The sequence below is a fragment of the Xiphophorus couchianus genome, chromosome 20 (assembly GCF_001444195.1).
Source record: "Xiphophorus couchianus chromosome 20, X_couchianus-1.0, whole genome shotgun sequence".
In the NCBI taxonomy this organism is placed as follows: Eukaryota; Metazoa; Chordata; class Actinopteri; order Cyprinodontiformes; family Poeciliidae; genus Xiphophorus; species Xiphophorus couchianus.
Window position 1 is genome coordinate 15892986 of NC_040247.1, and position 19139 is coordinate 15912124.

Below are 19139 nucleotides of genomic sequence, written 5' to 3' on the forward strand. Positions count from 1 at the left end.
TCCCTGTTCCACCAGATCAAGCAGTACACCTTGGCTCTGTCCTGAACTAGTTTCAGGTGTGGCATCGTCATCTTGTAGTGGTTATTCAGTGCATAGGCCGCACTGTGTGTAAAGGATCGCCTTTTGGGGGGTGAAGGTAGGGAGGGGTTCAACTGTGTGAATGACAGTGATGTAGATGACATCATTTTGAGGTTCCTTCAGGTCTAGGAGATCTAAAATATCTGATGGTTTTAAGCTGTGTGGGAACAGCAAGGCATACAGAATAAACAGCAAAGCTATGGGCACATAGCATAGTGCTGTCTATGTATTCTACTAGTGGCAACAATTGTTGCCATGCTTACATTCACTCTTCTTATGATCAAAAAATGAATGAAGTGATACAATTTTCTTTGTATATCAGTAGAAGACACTTGAAAGAACATATGTACAAAATATTTTATTTGTATTTTTTTATTAAAGTATTTTACTGACTTCCTCTTATACAGGTTTGTGACAGATGTTTACCTCCAGCGTTACAGGCGGGAAGTAAAGAGGTCTGGTCGTGTGACCTCTCACACTAGATACATTAAATTGATATTGCTTAGAGTAGACACACTATTACTTTATTTTAAAACTTCAATTAGCTGCCAAAAGCCAAAACTATTATTTGAGAGCTCCCAGAAGTTAGAAAAAATGTCTGGCAACAATTGTTGCCGGTGGGATTAAATGGGTTAAAATGTTAGTTTTGTAAATGTTAGTCATTTGAAGTATAGAATCCAACAATTTGAGTTGGTCACTTAAGACCAATACAGTCCAATTGTCCTCCGTTTTTATCTGAATCATTTTTGTATTATGCTTCTAGCAGAGCTTTTACAGTTGTCAAGTGAGCAAAAATAAATAAATAAAAATGTGACAATATGTGTGAATTCCAGTTCCCTTGGTGAATCCATTCCAGCACGGGGCTCTAAGGTGTTTTACTGTTTGCTTTTGGCTTATGCTTATGCTGGTTGTGAATAAAAATTGCAATATAATCAAAGCTGAACAGTAATGTGCACAGTGACATTGAAGCAGCTGTATAAGTGATTTAAAGTCTTTTCTTCCTTGGCTTATTGTCTTCTAATAAAAATTCAGGCATCACCGGGAGTCTTTCCAAAAAGACTGTAATTGTTCATCAGTTAATCAGTTTTTTTCCTGCAGCTGAGTTGAATTATCTGAGAATAACTCTGCAAGACGCATGACAGGACTTGTAAGAGCAAGGTGATATTTTATCCAGAAAGTTTTTTTTTAAAACCCATCAAAGAGTAAGTCAAGATGCTCATGGTATATTATTCATGCAAGTGCACTGAGCATGGGAGATATTAAATATATATTGTTTTTGGTAGGCAGAATAACATTTGAACTTATCTGGAAAAACATAATTGATACTCAAAGTAGTCGTTGACATTTACACAAAATATTGCTGATTTCAACATTTAATTTGATGTTTTAAACATTTTTAAAAAGTCAGTTTTAATATCAGGCCAGATTGGGATTGATTTGCATATTACTTGTTACTGCCACAGTATCAGCACCAGTTAAATTCTGTCGATTTCTCACAGTGGACATCACAGTCTGTCCCTTTTTTGCTGCACTCACACAAATGCATTTGTCTAATTTTTTGTGGACAAAAATAACTTTCCATTTTGTTTTTGCATAACAACTAAAGACAAAATTAGATTTTTTTTAAAAAACAGAAATCTGTTTAGAAGTTGTTAGTAAGATTAGCTTTGATTTTAGATTAAAACTGTGTAATAGTTCTGTGAGGAACTGTTGTCTTGTTTCATTTTTCCCAGAGGCTGGTTGTCACATAACAGGTCAAAATGCAGAATGTGGAAACTGTTCTCAGTTGTTTTTGTGACGTCTGTTGTGCTGCCACTTCTTAATTTCACAGTTAGTTCATAAAAATAATCATAAATCATAAATACATCAAATCATTTGGAAAAATTATCACTTTGTAAAATGAATATGTTAAATACAATATTCATAGCTTTAATATAAATTTCTAAAATTATTTATATTATAAATCAAATTTATTTTTCCTAAAAAATATGCACATTAAATTTTTTGGTCTGTGCAGTTGTTAATGATGCTCGACTGATTGGTGCATCTTCAGTGTTATTATATTTTACTCTCATGAACCAATCACAGACACAGATTATTTGTCAGAGGAATTTCTTATTAGAATACTCACAGGAATTGTTGTTTGTATAATTGTTTAACATCTAGTATGTTGCTTTTTGCAGCCCTTATTGTTATAGAATACCTGAATTTTAATCCATAGGCATTGTTAACCCTCTTTAAGTTCACCATCCCCAGGCTGCGTCATCTGTGCCCCAGTAAAACTATTTTGTTGAAATTCCTGATCGAATTTCAACATAAAAGGCGTGACCGTTGAACAACAAAGTGGTAAAACATCCCCTTTAGATTACCATTGCATGATTCTAAGATTTCAAAAGAAAGTCAACTTACACTACAGAGAAATTTAAAGGAACAAATAAATGCTACTGAACTGATAGCTGAGAATTGTTGCAGATGAGCCATACATTTGTGAAATTACAATTTTCTCTATGGGAATAAGATTTATTTGAAAAAGAAATTTTTGGATCCTCAGGAGACCTTGAATCTAAGGAGAAACTTCAGGAGAAATATTCTCTTTGAGGGGGAACAGTATAAAGTAGATATATGGAAATATTTCTCTTCTTCAGGTCCTGTGCCCAAGCATGGCTTGTTTGAAACCTTTTTGTGCTCCATTCCAGAGAGCCCCACAGCTAGATTTACTTGAGTGGTTGAGAGTTTGAGTGGACACAGAACTCACCTGCAGTTCACACCAGGCCACCTCCACCCAGGTGTCCGTGTCCAGACCTTTGTAGACGGTTTTGAAAGATCCTCTCCCCAACTCAATGTCAAACTTCAGAAAGCGTCCTCCGGGGGAGGTGGACACAGCCTTCATCCCGGGCTCCTCTTCGTTTTCGTCGCTGCCTGCTTTACCTGTAACATCTGATGGACCCGGGTCCGCCTTGGGCCCCGTCTCCAACCTGTCCCCACGCTCCTCATCGGCGCTCACGCTTTCCGTGACGCTGTCCTTCAGCCCCACCTGTCTCTCCGTGCTGGAGGTCTCTGAAAGCAGAGCCCGGGTCCGACTCCGATCCACTATAGTCCGGAGATCGATGTTGGGCACCGGGCTGCTGCTGACGAGATCCGATGTATCCAGCGGCTGCTCGTCATGGTCCGACACCCACAGACTCCGGCGGATGAACCTGCGGCGGCCCAGCCCCTGGTACTCCGTGGAGGGGTAGGAGCTGGGGTCGCTGGCCCCGCGGAGCGCTGCGTTCTGGATGTTGACATTGTGGTCCATCCCATTCTCATACACATGCCTGCACGCGTTTGCGTTAATGTCCGAGTCTAGGTTAGGAGTTGAGGAAAACGTGGATCCGAGCGGCGGATCTTTGCTGGAAATGTCAGCTGAATTCATCCCCCCTTAGATTGTCAAGACACTAACCGGCGACATGGTGCAGGAAGGGCTGGGGAGCATGCTCCTCTCCCGACTTCGTAGGGTAGTTTGCAGCCTACCTGCACTTGCAGTGACGCAGTTGGCCAGCTCAGCTCAGGATGAGTGGCCTAATGTCTTGAATTTGTTCAGGACGTAGCTCGTTCTCCTGAAGGCGTGCAGGTCGGAGGATGCACGCATTGCTCCACGCCACCTCACGCCTCCCAAACCACCTGACTGCAACACTTCAGCCTGATGTCATCGCCGACCGGAACTCACTGAATCCCCTTCATCCACCTTGCATCAGATTCCCGCTCCAACAAAACGTTCCTCAAGCGAATCCTCCCCGGCCTATAGACCAGGATGTTGAAACTGTGCCACGCACCAGCCGCTGCGAAGACACATCACGGGACAGAGAAAGTGCGCAGCGGTCTGTCCTCCCTCTCCCCATCCCGCACTCTGACTCACTGAAATCAGCGGCTGACGCGATTCTGCTCCGACAAGTGAGAGCTGAGCATAATTCTCAAGAAAAGAATCCGCACGCACTTTTGTTTTCTGTCCCTTCAGAGCCGTCCTGCAGCAGAGTAGCGGATGGACAGAAGCGCTTATGAGATTATGCTCACTGCGGCACAGGTCGGATCAGGCAGCCGTCCGCGCATCTCTGGACCAGCTGATGTTGCCACCCTTGTCTTGCCGGGTTCATCCTCCTATTCTCTCGCTTTCTTTCTTTGAAGGTTTGGGGAGGAATCAGTGGCACGACGCAACCCACGCCCCTAGCAACAACACGTATCCAATAACTCGGCACGCTTTTAGCCAGCACCCTTACCCTCCTCTTGTGAGAGGGTCTGAGTGGACCGCACAACTGTCCGCCCTCTTCGTGACGCGATAAGCCTCCAAAGGGAGGATGATTAAAAGCCTAACAAAAGGGATGACATGGACTAATAATATAGTCTCTAGAAAGCCTTTAAAGTATTCAAATTCCTTGGATTTAAATATTTTGTCACCTTGCCACTCTACACCTCAAAGTGTTTTCTTGGAACTTTGTGACAGACAAAAGCAAAGTTTGCAGCTTTAAAAGATACTGCAGACCAACAGCGTCAAGCAAACCTGTCAAGACATGACAAGGAGGGACTTCATCAACAAGGCAGCCAAAACCCAGACTCTGGAGGAGCCACACTAATTCACAACTCGGGTGGGAGAATCTGTCTACAGGACAACTTTTAGTTTTCTAAAAAAATATGACCTTTATGTAAGAATGTCAAGAAAGGAACTGATTTTAAAAAAAACAAGTTTTAGAGAATACTACAAACATGGGAAAGTATTACATTTAGTCATGAGACAAAAAAAAGAGCCAAACTTCTTGATGTGTGAAGGAAAAGCAATCCCACTGATCGCACCATTCCCACAGTGAAACATGGAGGTGGTGGCATCATGCCGAGGGGCTGTCTTATCGGTAAGGACAAGAAAGGTGGATACATCTGATGGAGCTGAATGCAGGACTGGATGAAAGCTTTTTGATGGCAAAAAAAAACAATAGACTGTGGTGGAATTTCACATTCTTACAATGACCCTAAGCACACAACCACAATTATAGACTGATTTCAGTACAAACATGTTCAGATGTTTGAGTGGCCCAGTCGAAGTGCCGACCCAAACCTTGAATTTATGCAGAAGCTTGAAAATTGATTGTCACAGATACTCTTGATCCAATCTGACTGAGCTGCAGCTCATGCAAAGAAAAATGGGCAAAATGTAATTCTATAGATGTGCAAAGCTGGTAGAGAAATACCTCAAAGAGTCGCAGCTGCTATTACAGCAAAACTGTGGAATATGCATATTCTCAGATTCATATTTGTAGAAGATATTTTAAATCATATATGCTTTTCCTTCTGTTTCATAATTCTGCATGACTTTGTGCTGGTCGACTTTGTGCTGTACTTTTTACATTTAGATTTACATTTTGAAATTTTACATTTCTAAATGTGAAAAATTCCAATTTTACATGTGAAAATCTTTGTATGAAAAGAGACCTGCATTTCATGTCCACCCAGGTAAGAGGCCTCTGGGGTCTGATACATCTGTATGCAGTGGCTCTTGAAAATCTAACACCAGCTGCAGAGTTTGCATTGATCCCTTAAGGCAGAGGATGTTCCTGTTGCTTGTGCATCTTTTTCTCTGTTGCACTTTTCCCCTTCCACCTAACTTTCCAGGAATACGTTTGGATCAGCTTCTTTAGCAATCACACCTGTAGAGGGTACAACTGACAGCTTGATGGTCAACGGTCAAGTCTTCAGTCTAACCCTTCCTTGTACAGGCCATAATAACAATAGCATTTCTACATTTTAGTTTCTGATAAACCAAATTTTTGTTTCTATTGGCTGTAGCAGAAGCAATAAAACCCTTTTTTTTTAAAAAAGAAAACGAATTAGATTCTTAAAACATATACTTGCATGTGTAATACAGTATATAATTTGAATGGAACACGCCCTTCATTTTAATGTATGTATACTTTTGTAATACCGCAGATGTAACGCTAGATGTCAGCAAAACCCCGCCCGAAATTATCCAGTAAAGTTTCCAATGAGTAATCCACGTTTTGTCCGGCCTCTAAAACATTACATCAGCATCTTATTTGAGGACCATTTCGGAAAGTATCCTAAAATTATCCCATCCTATAAAAAAAATACCATCAGGAAGTTGTCACTTCTGAAAGCAGCACACGGCTTTCTGAGAACCGCCGCCTCGCGTTGTGTTGTAGGGCTGGTTTAGGGGTAGTTGATTAAACCACCCCTCCCATCTTCCTCAAAGCAGCGGGGCATTTTATAAGTAGACTAGCCGAGACGTTGTGCCAGAACCTACGGCGATCCACTGAGTGAAGCCCACGTTGAAGCTACATGAGCGACCTTTTCTGTCAGGACACAGAGATACGACATGGATACTGAGACTATAGCAATGAACGGAGATGCTGACCGAAGCGACGAGACGGGGGTAAGACATCCTGTTATTACAGGGCAACAAATCTCTCCATGTTCAATTCAGCCAATGTTCTGTTCAGTGAACCATTGATCCCCACCGGGGGAAAAAAATAAACAAAAACAACAACAAAAAACGGAATATTGGTCGTTTTACAGATAAAAAAAATGTAACTTTGGGAGAGGTTTTTCCTCATCCTTCGTCCGCACGGTCAAGCTTGATACTATAGAAAAATGAGAATAAGATTAATTTAAAGTGTTTTGAGTCCACGTATAGAAAATAAAATTTAGCGTTTAGAATTTCATAACATGCAATTTTAAGCGCTTTCGACTTTTTTCGTAGTCACGTTTCAGGGTGATTTAACTTTCTTTCTCTACTCTGTTGAGGATCAAATTACACTTAATGACAGATGAGACGGGGCATTGTGCCTGCAGTGTGCAGTCACTACTCTGAGAGGGATCAGGTGGTTAAACAATGACCTAACCAACTTAACCCCCATCCACTGACCCAAATCTGGAAAAATGTGACTTTCAACAAAACATCTTTGTTCTGAAAGTGTGTAAACTTATTCTAACTTTGGACTTGGTGTTACCTTTTGTAAATGGTCTTTATTTATAAAGTAAGTTTGATCAAAAAGCTTATTTGTATTCATTTTAATATATATATATATATATATATATATATATATATATATATATTTGTACTTCTTTGCAACTTTACTTTGCTTCATAGTTTCTTTTAAGCTCCACTTCCTTCCCTTTTTTCATTTCTTCTACAAATTGTCTGAAACAAATTTTATGCACATTTTCTTCTTGTATGTATTCTATACTTTTCCACTTCCCAGTCCACTGAGCTTAAACATTAGCATTTGTTAATGTTTGTTTAAAATTGTAGCAAAGTTCTCTACAGTTGACTTTAAATATTTAATTGGAGGAATCAAAAAAACAGAAACTAGAAGGAAAAACCTGAAAAGGGGGTGTAATTAAGATACAGTATAGAGGAAAGGCAAATGACCACAAGGATATGATAGACATTAATGTGGGATTAATTCTGGAAATGGAAGTAGCCAACATTTAAACACAGAGTATTTTCACATAAAATAAAACATGCCACATAAAATCCAAATCAAATAGCTCCATTGTGCTAAACTGAAGTAACCATAATTGCAACAGGGGAATTATTATCTGTTTATAGCATTTTGGCCTTTTATACTGCGCAAAAAATGTAAGGTCACAGAAGACTAAAAGTTTTTTGTGTTCCATTATAAAGGGATGTTCTCTTCTCATGATGAGGTCGTGAGAAGAAATAAGTTTCTAATAATGATAAGTGCGATCTGACAGTAATTCTAGACAGATGAGGAGGTACAGATGGAAAGAGAGTGGAGACGGTTCTCACTGATACCTGAATGTGGTGAATTTCAGGAGTGATAGCAGCAGTAAATAATGAGGTTTACATATTGTAGGTCAGCACTTGCCAAAAAAGCACATTTTCAAGACGATCAAGTAAAACAAAAAAGAAAAAAATACTTAAGTTTGAGTTGGGATTGAAGCGGAAAAATTCTTTCAAATCTTATCTTTATAGACCTGTCTGTTTTATGTCCTTTGGCAGTACGCATGTAAGCGGTTTTCTAATGGCACGTGTATTTGAAATGTCTGATGACGTAGGTGTTAAGCACAGAGTGCAGGAAAGGTTCAAAGTGTCTATGCATCAAGTTGCTTTGTTATTTTCTATTACTGACATAAGTTTTCCCACTTGTGCTTTCTTTTCTTATATATATACATATATATATGTGTATGTGTGTCAGGACAGGATGTGGTTTTAACTGAAGTGTATAAGATTTGTATGCAGCTGTACTTGGGGGCTCAGCTCTTCTCTGCTGGTCTTTCTTAAGTGACAGAGCCTTTCGAACGCTTTAGGCCTTTGAAATGAAACATTTAAAGACAAAGATCGATCTATCTAATTTCTTAACAGTTTCATACCCTTTTGTTAATAATTTCCATAGCAGAATGAAAACAGGTTTAAATAAGAATTTTCTCCTACATTTCTATCCTTCTCGGATACTTACTGGTCCGCCAAGGCTGGAGCCAAAATCATAGCATGCATGTGATGTACACACAACATAATTACCGCCTAACATCACTGAAGTTAGGGGTTTTCTGTACCATCTTGATATTTATGACAGATTTTTTAGGTAATAATGTTCATAATGTTCTATCACTATTTGGAAAAGTCTGGAATTTTATTTTCCTTTCTTGGAAAGTTATTGTATTTTCAGCCTTTATTCCACATCTTATTGTTGTAATGTTTATTTTGTTCTTCCTATTTGTTCCTTTCCTAACTTCTTCTTTATTTCTGTCTGTATTTCTTCTTTTCATTATTTCTTTCTTTCTTTGCCTTTGCTTTCCATTTCTACTTTCTTTTTCAAGTTCCTTATTTAAAGCCTGACCACTGTGTATATCTACCATAAAGTCAACTTCAGTATTTTATGCTTTGTTTTTTTTTAACCCCTCCAGGGAGTCTTTTTGTGGGCTCTAGAGTCCCTTTTCATGAAGTAGGCTGACAGGAAAGGGGGAAGGAGAGGGGGGAAGACATGCGGTAAACGTCGCCGGGAGTCGAACCCGCGACAGCCGCGTCGAGGACTTGAGGCCTCCAAATGTGGGTCGCGCTAACCACTACGCCACCACGGCACGCCCAGTATTTTATGTTTTAAAATGAAGATAAAGGACTGAGAACTCAAACATTTACGATTCTTACATGATTACAGAAGTCAGCCTAGATATGAATAGCAATTATCATTTGCTTATGTTCTCTACTGCTAGGTTTGGACTCTCACTGTGGGTCCTGAAACACACGTGGCGTCCCCCCAGTACAATAATAACATTATGGTTGAAAGGACATTGAGCAGTCACACTGCCAGTGTTTACTTAATGAATGTTTGTACTCTGCGACCGAATCAGAAGTCTCTGTAACGGTTAGTCTGCAGGCTGGAAGTTGAAATCCTGATTAACTTCAGGATTTCAACTTCAACTTCATATGCTACTGCTGTTTAGAATATTTGGGCTAATGAAGCCTATCAGAATCTCTAAAGTATTAATAAAAACATTGTGCTTGATAGTGGAAAAGCCTGCATATGTACTAGCAACGTTTGAGAAGGAAAGAGTGATTATAGCTTGTGGCATGTTGTGGCCCTCATGACACCCTGTGTTGGTTTACCACAGAGGCATCTTTTTTTCTTCTTCTGTGGCCTGACGCTACAGTTGCAGAAAGAGGAATAGAGGTGAACCTCAGAGGTTCAGAGGGGGATGTTGCCAATGTGGGTAGAACAAGGACAGTGACCCAAATAAAAACTGACTCTACTGAAATACAGTATAATATCAGGGGTGTTTACGAAGTGTTTGATACTTGCTTATTCATCCGTATCTGAGGTATCAAGCCTTTCAAATAAAGTACATCTATGACCTCTTCAGTGACCTCCCATAGCTTTGTTTTACCTATTACTGAGCCATGTTCATGACCTTCTAAATGCTGCTTTTCAGCAAAAGAGAAGTTTCACTTCTGTTAAGTTTTCCCACTGCAAACAAAACTTCAGGAAGTGTTTGATTCTGATTTTTTTTTTTTTTTTTTTACAATTACACTCATCAACCTTGTTAATTTTCTTTTCTCCCTAAAGAGTTTGATTTAATTTTCAAAAAATCAAAACTGAAAGTATTGATGATTTACTGCAATGACTATCACATGTTTGCATCTACACTTACTATATTTATCAGGAGTGCTCTTCATAGAAACAACCTACATTTCTATGTGTTGTGAGAAGTTGACTAACTTTGTGCTTGCACACACTTCTTCCTCTGGCCAGTTATGTTTTGTCATGAAAAAGAAGATCAGAAAGTTTTTGATGAAAGTAAATTTCCAGTATAATGTCATAATTTTTCCAGATGAAGTAACTTTTTAAGAATCGATTTTACACAAGTAGGAGTAAAAGTGAAACCTTAGCTTCTTTGGATGGTTGAGTGCCTTCAGTTAATTTAGTTGTATATATTGTTATTATTATTATTGTGTGTTTGCTTATTTCTACTGTATATATTTGACCTTTTGCACGGGAGCTGCAATGGAAATTTCGTTGAATTCTGTTCAATGACAATAAATGCTATCTATCTATCTATCTTAGCAATGCACTGAGGGTAAATTCCAACATTTATTAAGGGCTCATCTAGAGCAAGGTTGAACTGAAATCTGCACAGATAACTAATCAGTTTGTATTCCTGTTGAAAATCATTTGTTAATAAAATGGAAAAAGAATTACGGAAGCCTAAATCTGATGTCAGGGATTGCGTTCGTTTTCAGGTCTTTCATCGGGAAAACCGCATCGTGAGGCGGCGCGGACCCCTTAACATGAACCATTATGCCAACAAGAAGAGCGCAGCAGAGAGCATGCTGGATGTGGCCCTGCTGATGGCAAACGCCTCGCAGCTGAAGGCCGTTCTCGAGCACGGACCGAGCTTCACCTTCTACGTTCCCCTCATCACTCTCCTCAGCATCTCTCTCATCTTGCAGATAGTGGTGGGAGTTATGCTCATCTTTATAGGTAAGCTGGGGATTTTTGTTGCCTTGTTTCCATTTAATCAAGTTGTCATTAGATATATTTCTCTTTATCAATTGAAGATGTTTATAAGAAGGCAATTAATGTTAACATACATGGCTCTGAAAATGTATGTGAAGCTATAAATTTCTTGCTTTTCCTTTCAACAAACATTTTAATGTCAGCCAAAGTTAGCTTGATTAAAGCTAAAAAGACAGTTTTCCGAGGACACAATGCTTAAAGTCTCAATTGAATCCAAGTCTGAACTTTAACTAGGTCACTCCAACACCTCATGGTGTTTTTTTAAGCAATTCAGAGGGTGACATGCCTATGTGATTTGGAGAACCATCATGCTTTACAACCCAAGTCTGCTGAAGCTTAAGGTCACAAACTAAAGCCCAGACTCTGTCCTTTAGGATATTCTAATAGAACAGGATTCATGTTTCTATCAATTACAGCAAATCTTCCAGGTTCAAAAAAAGCAAATCAGCCCCAAGCCATCACACCACCACCATCATGTTTGACTATTGAAGTGAACTGATTTAAAAACTGAATTTTACATTTATCCTAGTTAACATCTAAAATCAAAAACTGTTTTATGAACTAAATCATGTAGGTGAAGAAAAGAAAAGGCACAAACAGAAAAAAATGTGTAGCAACACACAGAGGTTTACTCTCAAACCTAAACACAAAAAAATCTAATAAACAACAAATTAAAAAAATTTGAATAAATTTAATCAGTAAATGAAAGATTGCTTGGAACATATGCTTTTTTATTAACAACTTAATAAGGAATTTAGGTTCAAATAGAGATAACCAGAGTGGTTATGTCCTGAGAATTAAGCTAAATAAATACAGTCTACCACCTGGCATGAGCCAGTAAGAAATTCTCACATTATGACAAACAGGACTAAAAATATCACAGTTGAATGTTTAACATTATTCCCACAAAAAGTGTGTAAATGCTTTTATTTGAAAAAGAGAAATAAAAATTATTCTTAATTCTAAATGTTGGTCAATCCTGAAATTTCATTTATTAATCGCTACAGCAGTTAAGTTAAAACATTTTTATCTATTGCTATTTTTGACTGGAATACATAAACTAAACCAAATATACAGAAGAGACACCTGCTGAACTTTGCAGTTGTTTTCAAGAACTTAATACATAATTTAGCTTTCAGCTCTTTTATTCTTTAGAGTATGAATCAGAGAACAGGTTGATATTAGCTGGTTAATTGGTAAGGCTATCTGCTCCTGTACACAGCCTCATAAACATGCTCCTGAGCATTGATCTTATGTAATATTTTCAAGTTTGTGTGTCACTGAATTTTAGATTTTAATTTACTACAAGTCATAATCATCAAAATAACAAGAAATTAAGCAATGACATATTTCACTTTATTTGTTATGATTATAAAATAATCTAAGTTTAGCTTTCTGAAGTCAGTGACAAAAAAATAAACATTTTCACAATAGGTTTTTGAGCAGTATATACAGAGGTGATTTTATTTAATGTTATGACTGATCTTACTTTGCTAACCTGTTAGTCACAAATACCTGGGTGTAAATTAATTGACAAAAATTTCCTTGCTTTTAGTTTTAGTGACTCTGGCTGGTTGTAAACCCACCACAGCCTCCCATCCTGCTCTTTCCTTATCTTATCCTAACAGGAAAAAAAATACTATGTTGGGGGAGAGGAAGTGTTTATAGAAACTTAACAGGAAGTGGTCACCTTTACTGTGAGCTAGTTCTAATTTGAAAGAGTTCTGTATAGTATTGGCTGCATGTAATCACAGGAGACCTGGAGCAGTAAAAGGGAAGTGGAAGCACAGGCTCATCCTCTGCTTAAAACGGATCCACATGTTGGATTCCCAGACTAGTGAGGCATGTCATCTCCCTCTGGAGGAGTTGGATAATTATTCCCCATTGGCAGGGATCAGCTGGTGTTAATGTTTATCAAATCCTTCATAAATGATTACTTCAAAGATATGAAAGGAAAATGCCGGTCACTGGGTGCTGCCCCCTAGTGGGAAAATGTAGTTTCTCCAGCTCAGTATAAGCAAAATGTTATGCTTTTCTTTTTTTTTGCAGTTAAGTGGAATCTGAACGATGAAAGAATGCATCACAAGCTGGACATCTTGGAAAGCTGTGTCATGGCCTTCATCTTTGTCATAGTGGTGGTCAACGTCTTCATCACAGCCTTCGGCGTCCAGCAGCCCCACTCGCGAGATTCACCGCCTTCTTGACGTGTTCGTTGCTCATCAAGACATCATGATTTTTTATTATTTACAAGTTAAATGGCCATTTTGTATAATTGGCTGCTATTGTCTGACTGTGTGTGTTTTGAACAAAAATAAGTGGTTAGTTCTTATTTTCTCATCAGTTACTGGTGCAAATTAGTGAAAAACGGCAAGTGCAAAAGACTGTATAAGACACAGTCATTGTGACCATTTCCTGTCATGTTAAAATATTTTTCATATCTGTTGTTGTATGTATGCATGCCTGCTGCTTTTTATTGACGGATTGTATAACCTGAGCAAAATTAAAGTAAAATTATTCAAGAGTCCAGAAGGCTTCATGCAGTACCATAGCTTTACTGAAGGAGAGATGTCTAGTTTACAGTTTGAATTTTTTGAATAATGATGTGGTCTTTATGTGCTTTTTCAAGTGCTATGCAAAATGCAATATTTTTGACTGTCTTCCATACATTAGGTCAGTGCTTCCCAAACTTTTCAGTGTCTAACCCACCAAACAGTGGAAGAGGCTTGTGAGCCCGACCTCTGGTTGAGCATACAATGTACTGCCTTTTATTTGTTTTTAAGTACTGTTTTTATCTCTTTTAATGGGTATTGCAGACATAAAGTTATGTATTTGTTATTTAGTTTTTGAAGAGAATCTCAAGATCCTGCACTTACTGATTGGGAACTTGTGCAAAAAAATTATTTAAGTTTATTTACTTCATTGTGCGGTTGCTTTGATTAAATGTTTTATCTACTTTTTTTAAACAAACAAAAAAACAAGAATATTTTAAAGCTTTAAATACTTCTATACACTGTGACTGCTCATGTACTATATTTTTAAATAAAACTAGAAATGTTTTATTTTCTCTCCATTGTTTTTATTTACAAAACAAACCAGTACTGTACAAATGACAGTACTTGCAAAAGTAAGGCATTTCTCCAGTAGACACATCTTGACAAAAGAAGACAGTGAATACACAAGATCAAATTTAGCATTTTTCTTTTAAAAAAATATTTTAAAATATGTCAAAATTGAGGCCACTCGAGCATTAGTTTTTGGAGACCATCTCATTGGCTTTAATTTCTTAAAAAAGAAAAAAAAACGTAAATACATAATATTATGATTGTAATTCATTTCTGCATCCTTAATGTTTTGCAGTGTGACCTATTTCACAAAAAACCCACAACAAGACCATACATAGCCATAGGTTAGGAAAATATTGCCTCAATAGCAGTAATCCACCTCTCAAGCCAGGCTTAAATAATACAGGAAGGGTTTGGAGCTTCATTATAAACACTACTACAGTTTCCCTCGAGAACTATATCACAGCGGGCCAACAGGAAAAGTTACAAATTTCCGCTCTGTCAGAGGAAACAAAGTCAAGGGAGATCAGAAGAGGGCACTTCCTGTCTACAGTTACACATTTTATACAGGAAACACGGTTCTACCCTTTTGAATGTAGATGTTTAAAATAAGCAGAGAAAATGCTATCCGATAACAAATGAATAAAAAATTTGGTTAGAGATGCCACGAAGTAGGTGGCAATGCCTTAACCGTATATGTGTTGCTGGCCACAAGGGCCAATTCCATCCTTGTCAAGGGGAGTGCTAACCTTCTCTCCTTTCATACAACACGTAAATTTTAAGGTTTCCCGTCACTATATACACACACCAACCTTCACCGTTAGTTTCACTTACGGTTCCACTTACAGGGATATGAAGACTACAAAATTGTATTACTTTACGGAAAAAATCAATCAAAATCAAGATAATTAACAACAAATTTCATATTTTTATTTGTTTCTTTTTACCCTTTTTTCTAGCAACAACTGTACCCATGATGCACTGCGTTCGAAAGCGAGATATTATTGGCGGAGAGTATCACGTGATAACTATTCACGCTTTTACCACATTATTAGTTTAGTAAATACTTCTAGCAATATCTGGAGGTATTTAGATTTTCACGCTTTAATTTTTGTTTGCTTGAATATGAGAAACAATTTTTAAAGACCCTATGAAAATTAATACAAGTTTAGTAATGTAGTTTCCTTCATGTCCACAAGATGGTAATCGCGGTACGGAAACAGGTTTGTGACCATCTGTTTTTACTTGGCTTTATGTTATTCATAAAAGTTTTACGCCAATTTTAGCATTTTTACATATGGTGCCTGGCAAAGGTATCCATGCTGAACTATTCAGTTGAACTATTCCACATCTTTTTCATGCTACGACCATACACTTCTTTCTTTCCCACCTGTCTGTAATTTAATTTCTATGAATACAGCTGTCCTGTGAAGGCTTCAGGGGATTGTTAGAGAACATTAGTGAACAACCACAGTAAACTTGGTTAGAAATGCCAAGAAGAGTTGGGTGTAAATCAACATCGCGCATATAGCAAAGCACTATAATATCTGAAAATTGAAAATGTTTGTCGCAATGCAAACCTACAAAGACAAACAGTTTTTGGCCAACATGCAAAATGTCACAACCAACATGGTGGTCGGAGAATCATTATGCAGTGGGGATACTGTTCTTCAGCAAAAACATGTCAGATGGGTAGAGTTGATGATAGATGGAACAAAAGTCTGGGAGATTGAGGATAAAAACTTGCTAAGGGCTGCAAAAGACACTCATCAGAGGTTCATCTTGCAGCAGACACATAAACATAAACTTGACAAGTTATAGTAAGTCTTACACTTCTATCCCATCTCACACAACTTGAGAAACTTGACAAAGAAGAATTAGAGAAATATTTCAATGTCTATGAGTGCAAAGCTGACAAAGATTAGATTTTTATTGGTAGAAAAAAGTTGAAAGTCATTATAAATATAATTATAAACTATATCGTTTTGGTCTGTCATACAGAATTCCAATAAAATATATTATAGTTTGTGGTTGTTCCGAAACATAATATTAAAATGTGGTCTCAATGGACTGTAAATTACATAGAGAAATACATTGAGTACAGACTAAAACCAATAACCTAACATTTATCAGCTCAAACACCAACAAAAAAACGCAGAGGTTGGTGCTTTTATTTAAGAATTTATCATCCCTTGATAGTTTTTAATTAGCATAAAATTAGGTAAATTTATGTATAAAAATCATTTACATTATTTTATTGCACAGTATTACCCTCAAGTGTATTCGTCCCTACACCACTTAGCAATATATAAAGTGTGACCTAAGTGTCAAATGTGTCTCCCCTTGTCATTCAGATCAGTAGCAAAAATAATACGTACTTTGCATAGTTAGTAATGTGTACAAAATCAGAAAAAAACAAGGCTTTTTTTTGTAGTGTCAGAAATTCTGACGCACCAAGTATGGAGATGACCCTTATTACTTCATTATGCCCTCTTCGGTGTACCAAATAAGAACCTCTTGCGCTTTTCTCTTCAAACCGAGGGCGGCCATTCCAAGGGCCCGGCTGCCTCCCGACACTTTAGCATCTACAAGCAGAAAAAGGAACTTCCTTAACATCAAATCAGTTCATTTAGGTATATGTTGTAATTGGTCATATTAAACAATTTAACTGAAAATAAAATTACCGCCATAGTAATAGAGAAAAGCTATTCCCACAGCAAAGCCGAAACAGCCTAGGAAAAAGAGAGGACCTGCAAAGTGTACATAGGAATACAGAGGTCAGCATTTGGTCAGGTTCTTTCCATGTTAGATAACATACTATATAAATAATACACTTATTACATTATTAAGAGTTGTTTTACTCTGAAGTTTCTTGATATCTTAAAACAAAGGCAATGTAAAAAAAAATAATTATAAATATGTAAAATATTGATTATAAGTCTATAAAATAACTTTTCCAGAAACATAAACAACTTCAGACATTAAATTCTTCTTCAGAAAATTTTAAAAAAGGCTGAAAGCCATCAGTATGTGGAATCCTAGGTCCTCATAACGTCACAAGGCATAAAGGCAAAAGGCATAGAAATAATTTGGGTGATGAAATATGAGGTTATAAAATGTAGCTGCAGCAAATGCTCGTAAAGTGGAATCCTTGTGCTGACGCAAACTGAAAATGATAACAACCCAAACACAGAAAGAAAACCTGCATAGGTGCCACATTACCTCTGTCGTTTAGAACGTTTCTCTGTGAGTAGATCTGTGGACTTGCGAGTGGATTCAAAGAATCTGGGATTTGGATGGAACAAAATATTAAAATGCCTCAAACATATTTTTGAAACATCTAAATAACTAACTGACATATGACCAAGATAAAAAAATTTTGACAAACCTCTGAGGCGTAGCCGTGTTGGCAAGCTGTAGTATACCTCCTCCACATGGAGGTGGAGCGCTCTGTAAAACTCCCTGCAGGCTTCATCACCTTTCCCCTGTAGATGTGTCAGGAGCTCACCCAGGCGAACGCTTGTTGGTACGTCCAAATTTCTGAACTGATAAACAAATGTACATACTTTTTCTCAGTCATAATCAAACTGTAGTTTGTGGGCTCTCGTGTCATGCATACAAATGTTTTAAATATCTGCAGAAGGTCTTAAAATAATCCCTAATTACCAGTTTTACAGAGGTATATTATTAGACATGGCACAGACACACATTTCTTTACTCCCTTCTTCGTAATGGAAAACACAACATGCCATAAAGTGAAGCAGAACATGAAATGCCTGCCTTAATGTAGCTAAAGGCCTTATCATGCCCATACCTACAGTCAGAGCAATATTTTTAAAAAGTTTGAAACAACTTTATTGTCACCAGGCACAGTGAGCAGGATAAAGAAGTCAAATAAACCACAGAAGTGAGGACATGATTAGCATTTTGGAGTCCCCCAGTGCAATACAACCAATTATTTTAAAGATTTTGTGTACATTTTCAGTCATGGAGCAAACAGCCTGATGTGATGAAGACAGTGAATGCATCAGTGGGACTTACTCTCGTGGCCTCCCTGTCGGTGAGGATCTGCGGGTAGATTCTGTTGAGCTGCAGGATGAGTTTGTCCACCAGCTCTGTGTCCAGCCTCTGCTCAGCTCTGAGGAAGGCAGTGTCCTCTAACAGCTGCTCGCGAAAACTGTCTGTCAGTAGCAGAGAAAAATAAAATAATCCTTCAGCTGTCAGATAGTAAACTAGCTTTCAATGGGAAAAAAAAAGAAGCTAAAAGAGATTACATTTGACCATTTTCGAAAGCGTTTTTGTAGCGCGTAAAAGTTTCGTGGGGTATCTGAAAACCTACCGAATTAAGCCTTTATTAATAAAAAGTTCAGACTCGGGCTCCACTTTTGTCAAATGGGTGTTTTGAGAACTTTTCAGAAACCAAAACATTGACATTTCACTGTCTTTGACCAAGCGAGACAACGATGGTACTGGTGCGGTAATGGCCGTCATATGTACGTGACGGACAGGGTACAACATTGCAAACGGGAAGATTCGGGGTAAAATTAACTTTTATTTCGTTTTATTAGTCAAAGAAAGGCACAAACCTCCCATTGTAGAATGAGTCCCCTCTCTGTCCTCTGTTTGGACACACCCTCTGACGTCATCGCGTCGCTAAAGCTGGACCGAACGTCAACGTTCTCCAAAACAGGGAGACCATTTTCAGCACAACAGCCAGAGGGGGAAAACAGTTCTGTACATTTCTATAGGCATTTAGTTTTCAAATTAAGCGGATATTCATTTGTTTTTAGAAAAACCTAATCATAATTCCCCCCCAAATTTTAAATACATTTTAATTTAGCAGTACTTGACTTTCCTTCATCTTGGGATGGTTATTCGGTAAATATTTGTACGTAAGTTTTGGTTCGTTATCTAATTCTATCACTAGGACTTTTAAAGAAAACCAATTAAAGTGCGAAAAGTCATTTGAAATACTCAA

At 37.9% G+C, this 19139-nt stretch overlaps 3 protein-coding genes and 1 non-coding gene across 14 annotated transcripts in view; 1 reads left to right on the forward strand and 3 right to left on the reverse strand.

Moving 5' to 3' along the window:
- wnk2 (WNK lysine deficient protein kinase 2) overlaps nucleotides 1-4348 on the reverse strand; it is a 36477-nt gene extending 32129 nt beyond the window's left edge. For 4 of the 11 annotated variants that reach the window (XM_028002456.1, XM_028002458.1, XM_028002457.1 and 1 more), the window contains exon 1: nucleotides 2834-4348. In XM_028002456.1, coding sequence (XP_027858257.1) covers nucleotides 2834-3490 — 657 coding nt within the window. In that variant the 5' untranslated portion in view covers nucleotides 3491-4348. The remainder of the gene's footprint in view (nucleotides 1-2833) is intronic. The other 7 variants (XM_028002466.1, XM_028002464.1, XM_028002465.1 and 4 more) reach the window with 3 other exon arrangements.
- A 1833-nt stretch (nucleotides 4349-6181) lies between these two features.
- Nucleotides 6182-14536, forward strand: ninj1 (ninjurin 1). Its single transcript, XM_028003646.1, has 3 exons — nucleotides 6182-6493; nucleotides 10823-11063; nucleotides 13149-14536. Exons 1-3 carry the CDS (start codon nucleotides 6437-6439, stop codon nucleotides 13301-13303), a joined length of 453 nt encoding a protein of 150 aa, XP_027859447.1. The 5' UTR covers nucleotides 6182-6436; the 3' UTR covers nucleotides 13304-14536.
- Nucleotides 14537-14804: 268 nt separating this feature from the next.
- On the reverse strand, nucleotides 14805-14932 carry LOC114136323 (U6atac minor spliceosomal RNA). The gene has a single exon (XR_003593777.1). It is a non-coding gene; the product is annotated as a U6atac minor spliceosomal RNA (small nuclear RNA).
- card19 (caspase recruitment domain family, member 19) lies at nucleotides 14808-18860 on the reverse strand. Its single transcript, XM_028003644.1, has 6 exons — nucleotides 18748-18860; nucleotides 18203-18342; nucleotides 17550-17706; nucleotides 17384-17446; nucleotides 16846-16911; nucleotides 14808-16746 (listed from the first exon to the last, which is right to left on the reverse strand). Exons 1-6 carry the CDS (start codon nucleotides 18752-18754, stop codon nucleotides 16637-16639), a joined length of 543 nt encoding a protein of 180 aa, XP_027859445.1. The 5' UTR covers nucleotides 18755-18860; the 3' UTR covers nucleotides 14808-16636.
- Between the last annotated feature and the right edge of the window lie 279 nt (nucleotides 18861-19139).